This window comes from Ascidiella aspersa, chromosome 2, assembly GCF_963924565.1.
Source record: "Ascidiella aspersa chromosome 2, kaAscAspe10.2, whole genome shotgun sequence".
Classification (NCBI taxonomy): Eukaryota; Metazoa; Chordata; class Ascidiacea; order Phlebobranchia; family Ascidiidae; genus Ascidiella; species Ascidiella aspersa.
Window position 1 is genome coordinate 21,228,483 of NC_139448.1, and position 17,644 is coordinate 21,246,126.

Sequence of the window (17,644 nt, forward strand, 5' to 3'; positions counted from 1 at the left end):
CTATTCTAGACCAGCACCCTATTTTTTTCTTTGTATTTTAGTTTTTTTGTATAAATTTTTCCTGAAAACCCTGTTGGTCAATAGCTTTACCTTTGTTCAGAGTGTTACATTACCTTTGTTCAGAGTGTTACATTATTGATATCAGACGTCAGTCTAATATCTTACTACTAAGTTGCAAATAAAATCTTTAGGTATAGAATTTCTTCTCTTGTATAAAATCACCAAAGAGGAGCATGCATTTCAAAATTTAATTGTGTAATATCTCCAGAACTAAACAAAATATCGATCATAAATTTTTACACATTACTAAAGGCAACCTAACTTTGTTAGCAATTAGACTGTTGACTGTTAATAAGAAAATAAGTAAATATTAATATTCACATTTATGAATATTAATTATTAACATTCAATAATATTCAGCCTTAAAATTTAAATGTGCCCCTTGAAGTGACTCACATAGGATACCTACGAGTCTACTCTTCAAAAACGCAATGACATGTCCGCCAATTATTCAGGTATTGGTTAATAATTTTCGTTCAAAAATTCATAAATGTCGAAAATTTCATATTGGGCTCAAAAACAAAAGTCCCATAACACTTCGTATGATTGTTCATCCAACTTTTCCACTAATTCTGACTCTTTCTTCAAACTCTAATTTACACATTGTGCAAAAAATGATCGCATCACCGTCTCAAGTGCCAAAACTAGCCAACAAGCTTTACGCATGTTCCCCACGCGTAATGAGTAACCAGTGGTTGGCGTCTTTTACGAAAGGATTTTCAGTAAGAGAAAAACAGTTTAAACAAGTGGCATCAAATTGTGGCCACAGCGAGTAACTGGTGGTCTTAATATTCATAAATATTAACGTTTTTTAATATTTTGATTGCTGACTTGAACAAATGTGAATAACCTATGGCTCAATAACTGGCAGTCGAGTCATTGCTCTTTTTGAAGAGTAGACTTGTAGGTATCACCTTATGTAAGTCACCTTGAGCTCATTTTAAGGCTGAATATGATTGAATGTTAATATCATTAATATGAATATCTTATCATTTGTTTTTAAGGTCTGATTGCTGGCCTAGTTAGGCTGCTTTGACTAATGTGTACAAAATTACTGTACTTCCAGAGATATTACATGATGTAATTTCGAGTTGCTTCCCTTTGGTTCTAGAATCCTACCACAGGTTAGCATTTGGATGGATGAAGTGTAATTATTATTTAATTCTATTGGTTTGCAATTTAAATTTCGCTGGTTTTGTTACTGTACCTAGAAAAAAAAGTAGTACGATTCTACACCAGCGCCCAAATTTTGAACTTCGCGATCAGGCTCATTCCGCCATGTATGGAAAAAATGGATTGTGTACCGCACTTTAAATTTTGAAGTTTGATACCAGGTTGCTGGGCAAATAGATTTTTCCCATAAAAAATCCTTTGCAGCTACTACTGAACATAATATGGCGCTGATCTAGAATCCAAATTGCAAGAAAATTGAATAAAGAAATAATAAAAACACTAGTGCGTGAATCACACCCATATTGGATAATGTCATATTAATAATACAGCACAACATTGAAAAAATAAAAACGCAAATATCTCAAAATCTACAGTGCTAGAGAAAAATGAGGGTATTTTTAGAATCGGCACCAGAAACACTTTGAGAATCATTGTAATTTAATTATATTGGGTTGGGTAAGGGTTAGTTTTCATTATTTATAGCCAGGGTTACCATACCATGCTTATTTCTAAGATTTGTGCTTATTTTTGGGTGCAGTGTCTTAGAAAACGCAAATGGGCTTATTTCTAATAAACGTGCTTATTTTAGAGTTGTGTGCTTAGTTTGTCTTATTTTAGTGTCTAAAAGCATTCTTTATCAATTTTTAATTTATATTTACCAAGGTTATTTAACCCAGATTATAACAGTAATGCATTAAATTACATAACAACAATGTATTGTGATAGGTTGCTTTAGCAATCAAGTAAACTTTTGGGATCAGTCCAGAGGCTGTGGAAAGCACAATGTTACTACAAAAAAATTGATAGATGCATTACAGTAAATCATTGAATGAATAATTTCATTACAAGCCAAACTCCGCCAAGTAAACGTTTTATGCTGCCATGCACCACGGTTTAAAAGGTGTAGGCTATAACTGGTGCGGTCTGAAGTGAAAAAATTGACAAAGCTTGCATTAAATAAGGGTGGTTAACTTGCCAATTTCAACCTAATAAACGCATTTTTTGCGCTTCGCGCGATTAAGCTACGTTTTGCGCATACAAAAATAGCTATATTTCAAGTTTTTATTTTATTTTATACTGTTATTTCTGAAACCTTGAATTTTACCCCCGAAGTCCTGGATCTGTCCCTGATCTTTAGTAGCGTGCTTATTTTTTGGTCTGAGCAGATGGTAACCCTGTTTATAGCCTAAGTTTTCTATATGTATACATAATAAGTATGTGGATGCAAACATACACCTTTCAACCTTTTTTGATACAGCCAAAAAGACGCACCCAACATGGAGATAGGTAACATGTTGACCAAGTAATAATGAATGGCAATGTTGCAAACGGTTCTGTGACTTCTGCACCAAATGTTATCACAAGCAATGTTTATACAACTCAAGGTTTGCATTGTAATGTTTTGTTCATACTGAGTATTCAACATGTGTACTCTATGTTTTTTATTATTCGCATTATTAAATCAATTAGAAATGGCAACAAGTAGGACAAAAGGGAAGACAGTAGCTTCAATGCAGCAATCAAAACTTTTCCAATTTTTTAATAATAAATAATTATATGTGTTTTCATATTTCTTAATATTAGTATTCAGTCATTATGATATTAAGTAGGAAGTCTGTGTGTCAGTCAAACAGTTTGCTCCTGGTGCGCTTTAGTGGACCTTGAGACTAGGGGAGTAAATCGTCACAGAACAAAAGAAGCAGGGGCTTATCCAGAAAACAAAAAGGGGAGGGGGTGCGGACGTAATTGGGGCAGTTTTCTAACACTTTTTGGTCATCTACGTAGCTCACTTAAAACTATTTGGGGCAGGAGACTGGAGATCAAATTTTGTAATTTTTTTTTTTTTTTTTTACTTTATTTATTTTTACTTTGTGCATTTCCTTAAAAAAAGTGGGCAAGTGCCTAAAATTTTGCGCTTAGAGGAACACTAATTGCACACAACATTGGGTTAATCATTGTATAACCTTAAGTAACAGCAATTAGTCATAAAACATTTAAAATCTGTATATTGTAAAACTATTAAAGGTTAAAATTCTGTACAACTGCCATTTACAGCATTTCCTTACTGTGATGCAGGGGCGTATCCAGAAAATCAAAAAGGAAGTGGGTCCTGAATTTTCAACTTGGGGAATTCCCTTATTTTCCATCTATCGTTAATGTTTTTTGCGTCATTAAATAGTGATTTGTAATAATGTCATAAAGAATAAGTAGACACATCCAATTAACGTTCAGCAAAAGCAAACTTTTATGACGCAAAGGGAACATGTGCGTCAAAATCGCTTAGCGTGCAATCGTTAACTTCAGGCGAAAAACCAAGTGAAGTATGTGTGATTGATTTTGGCAGAATCATGTTTCGACTAATAGCAGCGCATTTTCCTAAGTTTCATGTACGGGACCATGCTAAATTGCAAGCGCGTCTCTCGCCACCTGCAATACTAAACAAAGATTGTTTTTCATGGGTGTTATTATGTCAAGATTTTTAATTTTACGGTAACAATCATCAAATAAAAAAGGCTAAAAGTAATAGTTAACCACGGCTTTACTTAGTGGTGTTAACTGTCGAATAAACCCTTGCTAATCAGCAAACCTGAACGAATATTGAAAGAGAAAAACTATCGTGCGTTTACTATCGACCAAACAGGAGACGAAAAACGGCGTTTGATTTTGGTTTCGGATTAGCTTAACACGTTCACTGCGATACGACCCACCTGTGGGTCATGCGCAGGGGTTTTTTTAAGGTTTGGTTTGGGTGACCGCTAAGTAGTTTTAAGAGACCGCAAGTGTTTTCATTTAAATACCAAAAAGTCCAAAATTTGGGAAACCGCTGGAGAAATTTGGGGGACCGTTTCGGTCCCCCAAAACATTTTATAAAAAACACTGGTCATGCGTAAAATTTAGCTACTGCGATGCGACCCACCGGTGGGTCGTACGAAAAAAATTACTGTGTTTTTTCATGTTCATGTCAATACGATGTTAATTGCGCCTCAACTAGTTTTGAGAGTTTATAATCTGGTACTCATGAAGTTAAACTTTAAAACAGTGGTCGGCAAACTTTTTTGTCGCGGCCCAAATACCTCTTTTCAGAGCTTTCGGAGGCCCAATATGTAAAATCACTACGAAAAAAAGGCCGGATCTAGGATATTTGTTTTGAGTTTGAGGAATTAGATTGGCGTCACAAAGGTACGCCATAAAACAATTGTTCTTAGTTATCCTCGAACGAACTCGTGCGCAAATATGTATCTAAAATCCGTTTGGCGAAACGTTGAACTTTGACGTAGGGGAGATGTGGGACCAGTGGTTCACTTTTGACGTTTTTACATCTGCAGGATTTAGTTTCCTCGTAAAATGGGATTTAGAAGTCGTAACACAAGCTTTAATCTATCCGTCAACATACCACAGCTTTTAACTTGAAATGTCAGTACAGAAAAAGTGTTTATTTTGCATGCAACAATAGGGTGTATCTTTATAGAATCGAAAACCATCGGCGGCAGGTTTTGGCCAGTCGATCACTGCTCCGCTGACGCGTATATTAACAAGTAAAACTCATAGTTAAAAACATGAGTAAAAACAGGATCAGACGTTTTGTTTAAAGGAAAATATATTTCGCCAAAGTGGCATCATCAGTTCCTGTAAGAGTACAAATAAATAAAATCAGAGCGCAGCCATCAACAAACCAATAAAAGTAAACAATAAAATATTAAAACAACCAGTTATGTTGCCTGTGAGGCTGTAGTGCTTTTCATTGCGTTTTTAGTCTATTATAATGTTTTAATATTTTATTGTTTACTTCTATTGGTTTGTTGATGGCTGCGCTCTGATTTTATTTATTTGTACTCTTACAGGAACAGATGATGCCACTTTGGCGAAATATATTTTCCTTTAAACAAAACGTCTGATCCTGTTTTTACTCATGTTTTTAACTATGAGTTTTACTTGTTAATTTTGCATGCAAAGAATGCTACTCCAGTGAACCATTTGTTCCCCAACTATAAAACATTAACTATATATGTTTGTAGAAGTTGTATTTTTTTGGGAAGTCTTAGTCTACACAGCGTTAGGCTGTGGACACAAAGAAATGGTGAAATATTAAAGGGCGCCTCGATGCCGAAACACACCACTATTTCAAATGTAAAACATACTACAAAACCAAGTATACGCGCGTAGCGCGAAAAAAATGGGCGTTAACTTTACATAGTTAAAGTTGGCTTTGATAGGCACTCACAGGGCCACATTTAGCACGTGGGCCACACGCTGAGACAATATAAAATTTCTTACCAGCTTTTAAAATATAATAATATATGTACTGCATTCATGCGGCCCACAACTACTAAACTATTAAAAAGTAGCTTGCGGCCCACTAAAAATGGCTGTGCGGCCCCACAGTTTGTCGACCACTGCTTTAAAACTTAACTTATTCAGCTTTTTTCTTAAAACATTATGTTTTTTATGTTAATTGGGTTTATTGGTTCAAAATTATGAGCGGGTCCTATTTTTTCTCTATAAAATAGTGTGCCGTTAACTTATTTGAAGCTCTCTACGCCTACCTAGAGACAGTAATATCTAGCAACATATCTCCCTTTTGTAATGTTCGTCAATATGCTATTGATGTAAACCAAATCGCTAGTACTAAGCCATAAAAATAATATTACGAATCCCTTGTTTATTTTTTTAGGGGTGAACAACCCAACAATTGGGTGGTTTTATGGCGAATTATTACAAAAAGTTTAGAAAACTGTTGGTTGTACTTATTAGAATTTAGATAAAAAATGATCAAGAAGGTTGTATATTTTTGTGGTTTGTGCCCAAGGGTTGGGGGTGCATTTTTTGGGAGGGGTTTTAAAAAAAATTAATTTTAAAAATGTTGAAAACCGTAAAACAAGTAAACCAACGTGTAATATATAATATTAAAAAAAATTAATCTGGTAAATAACCCTATAATTATATAATAACCCAATTATTGATCCACATGAAAATAAGGCCCTGAAAAATACCCCCTGACAAAATGTATGACAACCGCAACCCCATAAAACGATGCAGGATTCATTTTGCAACAATTCAAATAGAAATTACTCACAATATATTACCTACGATCTATCACACAATCAAATAGTTAAGCTTTACTCTATAAGTTGCTTAAAATTATGCGACCCACCGGTGGGTCAAATCGCACTGGCTGCAATATAGTTTGTGTTTAATCGATTTGACCCACCAGTGTCGAAACGATTAAACTGTCTGAAAGAACTCCTAGCGAAGAAAACACGTTGACGAAATTTGGCGGGAAAGCTCTGGCGGCATCTAGCGGTACAGAAAGTAAAAGGTAATCGCAACACAAGAAAACAGCAAAATAATCTAGCAAAGCTAGCAATTCAGGTCAGACACATTAACCAGATCTTAAAAAGATATATATATATTTCGCCAACTAAGGCATCGTCAGTATATCTGAATAAAAACAAACGCAACAGTATAAGAAAGAGTCAGAAAACATTAAAGTTTAAATAAAACAAAGTAAAATAACTAAAATATAAAAGCTGTTAAATAGTAATGGCATCCAAGTTGTACAACCCCTGTACAGAAGCAATAAGAACGGGTCGAGAGAAACGCGGCAACGCAAAATAACGGCACAAAAACGGCAAGGCAAAAAGAAAAAATGGAGTAGAGGTCTACTCCATTTTTTCTTTTTTTCTTTTTTTCTTTTTGCCTTGCCGTTTTTGTGCCGTTATTTTGCGTTGCCGCGTTTCTCTCGACCCGTTCTTATTGCTTCTGTACAGGGGTTGTACAACTTGGATGCCATTACTATTTAACAGCTTTTATATTTTAGTTATTTTACTTTGTTTTATTTAAACTTTAATGTTTTCTGACTCTTTCTTATACTGTTGCGTTTGTTTTTATTCAGATATACTGACGATGCCTTAGTTGGCGAAATATATATATATCTTTTTAAGATCTGGTTAATGTGTCTGACCTGAATTGCTAGCTTTGCTAGATTATTTTGCTGTTACTGATCAGGAATTAAGGTCGACATTTATCTTGCAAGGGTCAAGGTGATTTCTATTATTCACATATTCAGTGCAACACAAGAAAACAACGACAATTTGCAATCGCAGCAAATGCGTTAAGACACATGAACTAAACATTGCCGCTTCAGATGGCGAGTAAAACCCTGTCAAAAACTATAATATCACTAACGAAAAGGGGGGTCCAGAAGGGCAATAATTTCCCAAACTAATAGAAAACTGTAAACTGTAGAAAATTCGTCCAAAAATATTGCACAAGTTAAAAAGTCAGTTAATTTTAGAGTTTTAGAAGACAAAACTAGCGATGTTTCTGACATCGAGCAACTCTCGCAAGCTGTTCGCTATGTTGGTGATTGAGAAGAGATACACAAAGACTTTCTGGGGTTCCTGCAAGCAGGAAGCAGGCGATTTGACAGGGGACACACTGAGTAACCTAATTTTAGACAGCTTAAACATTTTAGACAGCTTAAACGTGGGATTTAACTTCCGACAATATGCAAGGTCTAGGTCAGTGGTTCTCAACCTTTTAGGCTTCGTGGCTCTCAACCTCGTGGCCCCCTCCTTATAAAAATAATAACCAGCATTGTGGAACTGTTTTCACTTGTATTACTTCTTCACGTTAACAACAAATACAGCTATTAATCAACGAATAAATGCACTTAAGCTACTTTCTAAATTTTAACAAATCATTCAGTTTTAATTTAAATTAACTTAGTTAGTCATTCCAAAGCTTGTTATTGTATTTCCCCCGAGGTATTTTTTTATATTCAGCTCTGTTTAGTAGCGAATGTCACGATATTCGTTTGATTTTTATGAGGAATGTTTAATTTGCAACTTAACGCCCTTTTAAGGAAATTATGTAAGCATCTGACATGACACGTTAATTCAGGGGTGGGCAATTCTTTTTTATTTTACCGCAGGCCGCATGAGAAACATAAAAAGCGGGCCAGGCCAAAAATCGTATTTTAAATTTACGCAAAACGAACCTATAACATAAGTACACCCAAGCACCTATTATTACGTTGGTAGTGAAAAAATCGCTATCCTCTATTTTGTTTGTGGGAGGGATTAATCTTAATATACCCTACAGCAGTGGTCTCCAACCTGTGGGTCGCGACCCCAAGTGGGGTCGCCTAAACTTTTTCTGGGGTTGCCATTACTCATCCTGTTTCTGCAGCAATAAATCGCAAAACAATTTGCTAACATGTGTATATTGTAATAAAAAAATAATATCCCAAATGTTTAACATTGTTTACAACTGTCATTTAGAGCAGTTGTGTAAACTACAGTACATGTTTAGGTTGACCCACAGTCACAGCAATAAATCGCAAAACAATTTGCTAACATGTGTATATTGTAATAATAAAATAATATCCCAAATGTTTAACATTGTTTACAACTGTCATTTGAAGCAGTTGTGTAAACTACAGTACATGTTTAGGTTGTTGCCATAACTTATTTTTTTTTGCGAATGCAACACTACACAATGAACTCTTTTCAGTTATTCAGCAATTCGGGTCTGTTTTTTTAAACATTTATGTGTGTCAGTTCTACCTCTTTTTGGCTAACGTGATCAGTCACATAATGCACTGCAAAGAATACAACGGTACTATTGCCATAATCAATACTTGACGATTACGATGTGCATAAGCTCGCTGATTATTGGTCTAAACTTCGATATTCAATAACCCTGCAGCCCATTTTGTCCAAGGCTCGCACGCTTTATTTGGAAATGTTACTTTTGCAACTAAACGCAGTTAAGGAAATTGCAAACTTCGCACCTGGCATTACTCGTTAGCCGCTTGCCCAAAACGCTTGATTGACACTTAAAAAACGCTTCATTGACACTAAATTATTAGGCGTATCAACAAATTTGGTGATATTTGTAGCTTGATTTCTCCCGATTGTATGAAGCGTGCAATGACTCTGTCTGTTCAACTGCGACGGTCGAGCGCTTCTTTTTTTTGAAAGCTTTTTTGATAAAGGCTAATAAAAACATTGATTACAATGACCTACGGCCAAGAACGCTTGAGCGCACTTATGACTGTCCAGCGGAAAATTAAATACTCCATGGATAATATTATACAGAAGTTCATATCAAAAAAAAAGGATAAACTAATTTTGTTTAAAATGCACATTGCTCTAGCAGCTTACACGCCTGTTTTTTTTTCACGTCGTTGAGAAGTCTGTTTGTTTCACCAATAAAATATATTTTCGTTATCAGGCCTGTTTTATATTACTTGAGTCGGTGACAGGCGAACTTCTAAATAAAACAACAATAACGAGCGGTCATTAGGCGTTGACGGCGGTAAGCACCGACGTGTTTTCCGTACCAGGTGCAATGTTTCTGATCGACATCGCAGCAACCTGGTTTTAGTTTGGTGATCATTGTTTACTGATATTTCAAAGGGGGTGTCAAGACTCCTAGACACCCCTACGCTATGGCCCTGCTGCTATTAGTTATAATATGATTCTCCCAAAATAAATCACATTCACAGTCTTGGTCTAGTTTTACGCATGAAGTTAACCATTGTGAACCGGTTTCACAGCTGGCACCTGGCAGAAGTGTCACATATTTGCTTGACGTTTAAAGGTGGCTGTTTCTGATTTTTTTTTCAATTCATGACATAATTACAATCACTAGTTTATGTCTCATAACAATCGCTACTTTATGACATCATACCTGTCACTATTTATTACATCATTATCCATTTACGGCAGACTGAAAATAGGGGAATTCCCTAAGTTAAAAAATTTGCTCACCCCCCAGCCTTTTTGGATTTCTGGATACGCCCCTGATCCCCTGGTGTAACACCTTTAACATTCAACAACTTGACTGGTATATAATTGATATGCCTATATAAATCATATGTTCTGATCTTTTGTATGCAGATCAAAACTATTGCAAAATCCATTCTGTAATTTCTTGTGTTATCTTTTTGGTATGCCTCCTTTTTTTAGAGATTTAAATTTTTCTATTCTTTTTTCAATCACCATTGCTTTACATGGATTTAAGGTATTGTTGCTTTCAGAGCAACACAGGACGGTTTAGCTTAGAAACAAACGTTGTAACTAGTGAGGAATAAAGTTCTAAACCCTAATTTTAACTGTCTCTGTACTAAATTGGTTAGTCTGACATTCTTGACATATCAAGTATAAAGTGTTTACCAATGGTGACACTATGCCAAGAAAAAAATAACAAACAATACAAAAGTCTGTTTATAAAGACAAAACAAAGTGTGTTAAATAACCAGTTTATATATGTAATACTATGTTATTTCTTTACAATAAATTTCCAGGTGTTGGTTTTGCTATTAACAATGAGGTAGTTGCTATACGTACAACGATTCTTATCATCCTATTGCTGTTTTCGTTGACTGGAAATTCATTTATTGTGCTATCAGTGGCTCAAGCCAGCAAAGTCCGTTTCAACCCATTTAATGCATTCCTTTTGAGTCTAGCAGCATATGGAGTTGTGGAATGTGCAATGACCATGTCACTTGCCATAGGTAACTGAGTTGATTTTTTTGTCTACAGTTGCTTACTTTTTTGTTTCACATAGGATTAACTTAAATTCTGTAATATTATTAACATTTCTGTATAATTTCTGTAAATAAAAGCTAACACAATGGAACATTATATGCATGTCTGTCATTTGATACTAGCTGCACTTGCATATCACTTGACAGGGTTGGCCTTGAATTAAAATTTACACAAGCGAATCAGCAATCGCCTGGACAAATTACCACTTGCTAAAAAGAAATGCTGGTATGCTGTCTGCGAACTTCTGTCCTACCAAATCGTTTTTCAATTTAACCTGCCTTACTAGACCGTGTGTATCCATAGTTCTAAAAATGCATATCAGTATCAGTGTGTTTATCTACATGCAAGGATTGTAAAATGGTACTTGTTATGTGCTAATTTATAGAGATCGACCCAGTGGCATATCCAGGGGGGTTTTGGTGGTTCAGACCCCCCCTTTTTGTAAGTGAGATTATTGTTTTTTGTCAGAGTTTTACTCACTGTCCGAAGCTGAGTGTTTTTAAATGTAATTGGGTCGAAACCAAAATCAAACGCAAAACGCCGTTTTTTGTCTTTTGTTTGGTCGACTGTAAACGCTAGATAGTTTTTCTCTTTCGCCTTTCGTTATTCGTTCGGGTTGGCTAATCAGCAAGTGTGTGTTCGACAATTAATAATAATAAATCAAGCGGTTTCCGCTTTTTTCGCTCTGAAAACGTTAGACGGTGCTGATGTTTCTCGCTGTTTGTTGACTCTGTTAATATCAGATGTTCAGATGTTGGTGTAAGACTGGGGTCGGCAACCTACTGTAATTCATCGGGCCCGTCGCCTCTTTGACAAACTATACACAAGTCTATTTCAAAAACTTTTTGACTATTTTAACTACGTAAGTGCGAAAAATTTTCGTGCTTCACGTGAATAACCTTACCACGTCCGGTTTGTTTACGTTTTGATGCTGTATTTTTGAATAGATCAGCGCTTCTTTACCGTTGCGCCGTGGAAAGCTGCCAAGTGCGTCGCGGACAAATGGAAAATATTGGACATATATTTTTTAACATTTTTCATTTTTGGCAATGTAATAAAAACTTGCAACAAATTTAAAAGAAATTATACCAAAAAAAAATCACCCTCGCTTCGCTCGCCAGGTGCGGCCAAACTTAAAACGGTTATCAAACGCTCAACTAGATTTACTAACTATTAAAGTTATACAGTTTCTTCGAAGAAGTTTTATATGTCGCGCTTATCGAAAAACTCCCGGGAAAAACGATCTCCGTTTAGTATTGCAGGTAGTGACAGACGTGCTTGTAATTTAGCGTAGTCCCGTACATGGATCTACCAAAATCAATCACACACATATTTCACTATCTTGGTTTAGTTTTTCGCCTGAAGTTAACGATTGTACACTAAGCGGTTTCGCAGCTGGCTCCTGGCAGGTTTGTCGATAACGCACGTGTTCGCTTTGCATCTAAATGTTCGCTTTTGCTGGACGTTAATTGTCTGTTTCAGATGATTTTTTTTCTTGTTTATGACCACATCCGTCACTATTTTATGACGTCATTAACGTCTGACGAAAAAAAGACGAGTTGAAAATTCAGGACCCCCCTTTTTTTTGAATTTCTGTATACGCCCCTGGATCGACCGATATCAGTTTTTTGCACTGATACCAATACCCAATTTTCACAATTTTGTCAACCGATACCCTATACCTGATACCAATTGTTTTATATACCTGGGAAATGTTCAAAACTTTAACTAATTGAAAAAATGGCCAAGTTGTTTGTTTTTCTAGGAGTCTGGTCAGTTTATTCTTCTCGATTTTTGATATGAACTCCTGCATAATATCTTACACAGAATAGTTAATATCCCAGTGGCTATTCATTAGCGTTAAGCGGGTCAAGCGCTCTTCCCCACAGGTTGGTCTATTGAACGTTTTTATTAGCCTCAATCTTGAAAAGGAGCTCTCGGCCATCGTAGTTGTAACAGGCAGATTCATTGCACGCTTTATTCAAATCGTCGAAATCAAACTACAAATCACCGAATTTGTTGATCAGCATCATTAATTTTGCTGACAACTAAGTGACACAGTTTGTGATTGATACGTCACAGAGGCTGTTTCTGACACCACAATAGTTTTTTGCGCACAATTGAAATAACTTGACAATCGGACGTGAATACGGGGTGTTGCATTTTTTTAACGTCAAATAGATGCCTTTAAACAGCCGTAAGTTTCTAATAATCGCCGTTTTTAGCGTCTAGAATACACAAAACAGAAACTTTTTAGGGCTCCGCCCGTTCCCGCGAGGAGTCTTCATAACACCCCCACCAGACCCCCTAGGTCAGGGGTGGGCAACCAACCTTTTTAACACAAGGGCCAGTTAGGAAATGTAATGCTTACAGGAGGGCCGCACATCAAATAAACACTAATTCATATATTCAGCTTTTACTAGAAAAACTAATGAGCTACTAGGCTGCTACTACAAGTGGGGAACCAACCTTTTTAACACAAGGGCCAGTTAGGAAATGTAATGCTTACAGGAGGGCTGCACATCAAATAAACACTAATTCATATATTCAGCTTTTACTAGAAAAACTAATGAGCTACTAGGCTGCTACTACGGCAGTTTTGTCAGTGCTGTCTACTTGTGAATTCGGCAATAACTTTTCCTACAATTACAATAACGCCTTTCTTGTACGGATCGGCTCAGTACAATATAATTAACAGCCATAATTTAAAACCAGCTGTTACATAACATCTCAGTCAATACGTGGCAAAAGTCTGGTGCATCTTGACCGTACTAGACAAGTGTAATTGTTGCAAAACAATTCTTTATCATAACAACGTGACACAAGTAAAACTTTATGGATGAAGATTATCTTGTAATAAATCCTTTCCATTTGAGTTCAACTGCATTAGTCAGATGTGTAGCCTATGGGTTACATCACTCTTCAAACAGGAAAATGATAGAGCAAAAGCCCCAACATGGTGCTTCCCATAGCCTTATTTAGGGAAAAATAACTGGAATAAGGTGAAGGGCCGCACAAAATGGAAAAGGGTCCTTGTCTCTTTTTTGGTCGACCGTAAAACGCAGTATATTTTTGCTCTTTCGTTATTTGTTAGGTTGGCTGATTATATTAGCAAGTGTGAATTCGACAATTAACAAAGCTAAGACAAACCGCCTTTCTTTTTTCTCTCTAAAAGATCAAAGTTAGGTGCAGCTAATGTTCCTCTCTGTTTGCTGTCTGCTCTAATATTCGATATTGGTAACAGATTTTTTGAAGCTTTAACTGAAGCAGATTCTTAAAAGGTGGGCGCATTTCAAAGTCGCCCTTTTTCAAGTTATGATAGTTAACGCAAAATTATTCTCTATAAGCATATTCTAAGACCACATGTTTGGTGTGCAGTTGACACAACTTATTTCCCCGCAACCGCAGCTTGTATTTTAGCTAACTTGCTACACAGCTCGGCGCAGATGCCGCGCTAATTGTGGCATAATAACACCTGGGAAAATCAATCACACATATTTTACGATCTTGGTTTAGTTTTTCGCCTGGCAGGAGTTTAGACGACGTACATGTTCGCATTTGCTGGACGTTAGTTGTTTCTGATTCAAATGTTTTATGAAGTCATTACTGTTACGCCCCAACGCGACTTGTGTATTGGGGGAGATGCCCAACCCCAAACAGCTGTCCGGCAAGACGCAACCGCGTGAGTTCTTGTTGTTTGCAAAGGTTTCTGGTCAGATATGCTACCTGTCAAAACCACAACTGAAATACCAATTAAAAGTATATTATTACAAAGTGAATTAAAACGTAATCAAAAAGCATTAATGAACGCATATTGTTTCAAAGTTAATGTGCGACAGAGCAACAGACAGCCACCGCCTATTACGGCGACTGTCGGCTTAAGACTGGGCGGACTGCTCGAAAAGGCTGTGCAAAGAGTGCGCGAAAATACCTCTAAGACACGGCATAAAAAGCGAGAAAGTTACACGTCATATTTGGCCTTGAGGCCAATTAGCGGCGACCGTAAGGCGTGTTTATCACCGCCCGCACGACGGACTATTTATAGATTGAGAGATTAGAGGTTAAATGATAGGCTAGAAACGTGGCGAACGGACACACCAAAAACAGGAATTTTGTAATTAAGTCGACAGATTGCTTTAACCGCACAACAAAATGAAACATTGCATCATCAAAAATGGAATTATCTAAAGAAAATGTTTGGCAAACGAAAGCTGTAACACGTATACTAAAACCCTATTTATCAAATCGTAATATAACTTAATATTAATATGAACTCTAAGATTTGGCTTATGACAATTAATTAATTTAGGTGTTTAATGTGTAAGTGAACACGTAACAATTACAATCACTATTTTATGACGTTTCACCCGTCACTGTTTTATGACGTCTTTATTTATGAACGTTGGACTGAAAATAGAGGGAATCCCTAAGTTGAAAATTCGGGACACCCCCCTTTGAAACGGTCACGCTACACGCCTGATTGTACTAAGTATGATACAAAATATCACTGTCATCCGAGCCGCAACTTTCGAGAAGTGTGATAAACTGTATGTGATTTAGCCCTCTCGCCCTAATGAAACACATTTTTCATGTTAAGCACACTTTTACAAAAAACTTCCTGGTGTATTATGCAATGTAGAAATATTAGCTTCCTGGAGCAATCAACCTCTGTAACACGGTCACCCATTCTCTTCAGTAGACCAACATTCTTTCCTGTCAAAGATGGACAACCATCAGTAGTCACACTGGCCAGTTTTTGTCATCGTAGTTGTATCGTATGCAAGGCATTTTTCCGCATTCACAATAATCTTTCCAGTAGTAGTGCCTTTCATTGATTCCATTGAGAGCAATTCTTCTGTTATTTTAAAGTTTTCTCAAATACCTCGTACAAAGATGAGCAACGGTGCCGTATCAATGTCAGTGCTTTCATCCAATGCCAAGGAAAACAGCTGAAATGAAGGTGCATGTCCTTTCAGTTGTGATGTCAGATTTTAACCAATTGCTTCAATGCGGCGAGCCACAGTTCTTCTCAACAAACTGACTTCTTCAAACTTCTTTCTTTGTTCTGGACAGAGTAGATCAGCTACATTGAGCAGCATGCAAATTTTGACAAATTCACCATCGCAGAACGATTTGCTATGTTTAGCAATGTTGTATGCGACCTCAAAGCCGGCATAAGTAGCAGTTTTCTGGGCTTTTTTGGATTTTACGAATACATTCTGGTGGTTCACAAGTTTACTGTCCAGTGCTGTTGCTCTTGTTTGCCGTTCCGCTGCTGATAAACTACTGCCATAGCCTGGTTGTTTTGTCGCATAATGGAGGCTATTGTATGTTGTATTGTTTAAATACGGCAACACTTTCGTTGCACAATAAACCTGCAGCTTTCATGCTGACTTGAGCAAAAACGTACTTGGACATCGAATCTCTAAACACAAATTCCAATAATTAGTTACTTAGGCAAGGTACAGCACAGCTTACCTCTCAACCTTATTTAGCAAGTGAACGGCAAACAGCAATTGAAGAAACAAAGCCAATTCCAAAACCATTGTTACGTCGGGTTATTGTTATGTAGGATAGTAAACAAAACATTCGTATTGTAACGTGAATGTGGAGATGTAAGACAGACAACTAAAGAATAAATAACAATCACTATTATTTAACGTAGTAAGTATGTAGTGGGGGATTGTGGCTGCAGGCAACATTGTCATGTAAAACGGGAAACTGTCTGCGGGCCGCTCAAATTCCTGTTGCGGGCTTGGTCCAGTCCGTGGGCTGTATGTCGCCCACCCCTAGTTTAAGGTATAACTAAAATTTGCTTATGAATGTGATAAGAAACACTTCGACTACACATAGGTTGACTGTATTTAAGCTTGTTTAAAACATGACCGTTAAGCTACAGAAAATATTAAAATAACAAAAAACATTTTTAGTTGTCTTTCTGTAAAAATACTAACAACATTTTTTGTTTTTGTGTTTTTTCCTTTTTATTCAGGGTTTTCTGTAGAGCAGAAATGGATATTCGGAGATTTCTTGAAAGGATTTAATGCCTCTTTTATACAAATGCACAATGTTGGTGTCATGCTTACATTAGCTGCCATGGCTATGGACAGGTGTGTAAAAAAATGCTTTAAAAAAACAAGAAAGGGAAATAGAGCAAAACTGTCAAAATTATAGCTAATCAGTAGGAAAAAAGTAAAATATTAGATCCTTAGATTGAAATCCAAATCGAATTTGAATACAATTTAGCCCAGTGTTCCCGCTAATTTTTTACCATGTGCGCAACTGCCCAAAATTTTGCGCAGAGACCTTTATTTTTTGGTCTTCACTATTTTCAGTCTGTTAATTTGGGGGGGGGGGGTTCGGACCTTTCTCAGTGTAATTGGGTCACACGTCTTGCTAAAGCGAAACCAAAATCAAAGGCAAAACGCCTTTTTCGTTTCTTGTTTGGTCGACCGTAAATGTAGGATATTTTTTTGTCTTTCGCCTTTCGTTATTCGTTCGGGTTGGCTGATGAACAAGTGGGTGTTCGACAATTAATAACAGTCAATCAAGCGGTTGCTGTAATTAATTGGGCCCGCTGCCTCTTTAACAAACTATACACGAGTCCATTTTAAATACTTTTTGAGTATTTTAACTACGCAAGTGCTAAGAATTTTTGCGCTTCGCGCGAATGTTCTTTTTACGTCCGCTTTTTACAGTTTGATGCTGTCTATTGAACTAGATTAGCGCTGCTCTACCGTTGCGCCGTGGAAGGCTGCCAAGTGCCTCGCGGCCAAACGGAAAACGTATTCAAAAATATTGGACATATATTTTTCAATATTTCTTTTATTTTTATTTTCGGCAATGTAATAAAA

General features: G+C 36.6%; 1 protein-coding gene across 2 annotated transcripts in view; it reads left to right on the plus strand.

Annotated features, from left to right (window-relative positions):
• Positions 1 to 856: 856 nt before the first annotated feature.
• LOC146164302 (uncharacterized) overlaps positions 857 to 17,644 on the plus strand; it is a 31,144-nt gene continuing 14,356 nt past the window's right edge. Inside the window, exons 1-4 of one of the 2 annotated variants that reach the window (XM_083381241.1) lie at positions 857 to 1,184; positions 2,492 to 2,618; positions 10,547 to 10,756; positions 16,783 to 16,900. In XM_083381241.1, the coding sequence (XP_083237367.1) occupies positions 2,543 to 2,618; positions 10,547 to 10,756; positions 16,783 to 16,900 (404 nt within the window). In that variant the 5' untranslated portion in view covers positions 857 to 1,184; positions 2,492 to 2,542. The remainder of the gene's footprint in view (positions 1,185 to 2,491; positions 2,619 to 10,546; positions 10,757 to 16,782; positions 16,901 to 17,644) is intronic. The other variant, XM_083381240.1, reaches the window with a different exon arrangement.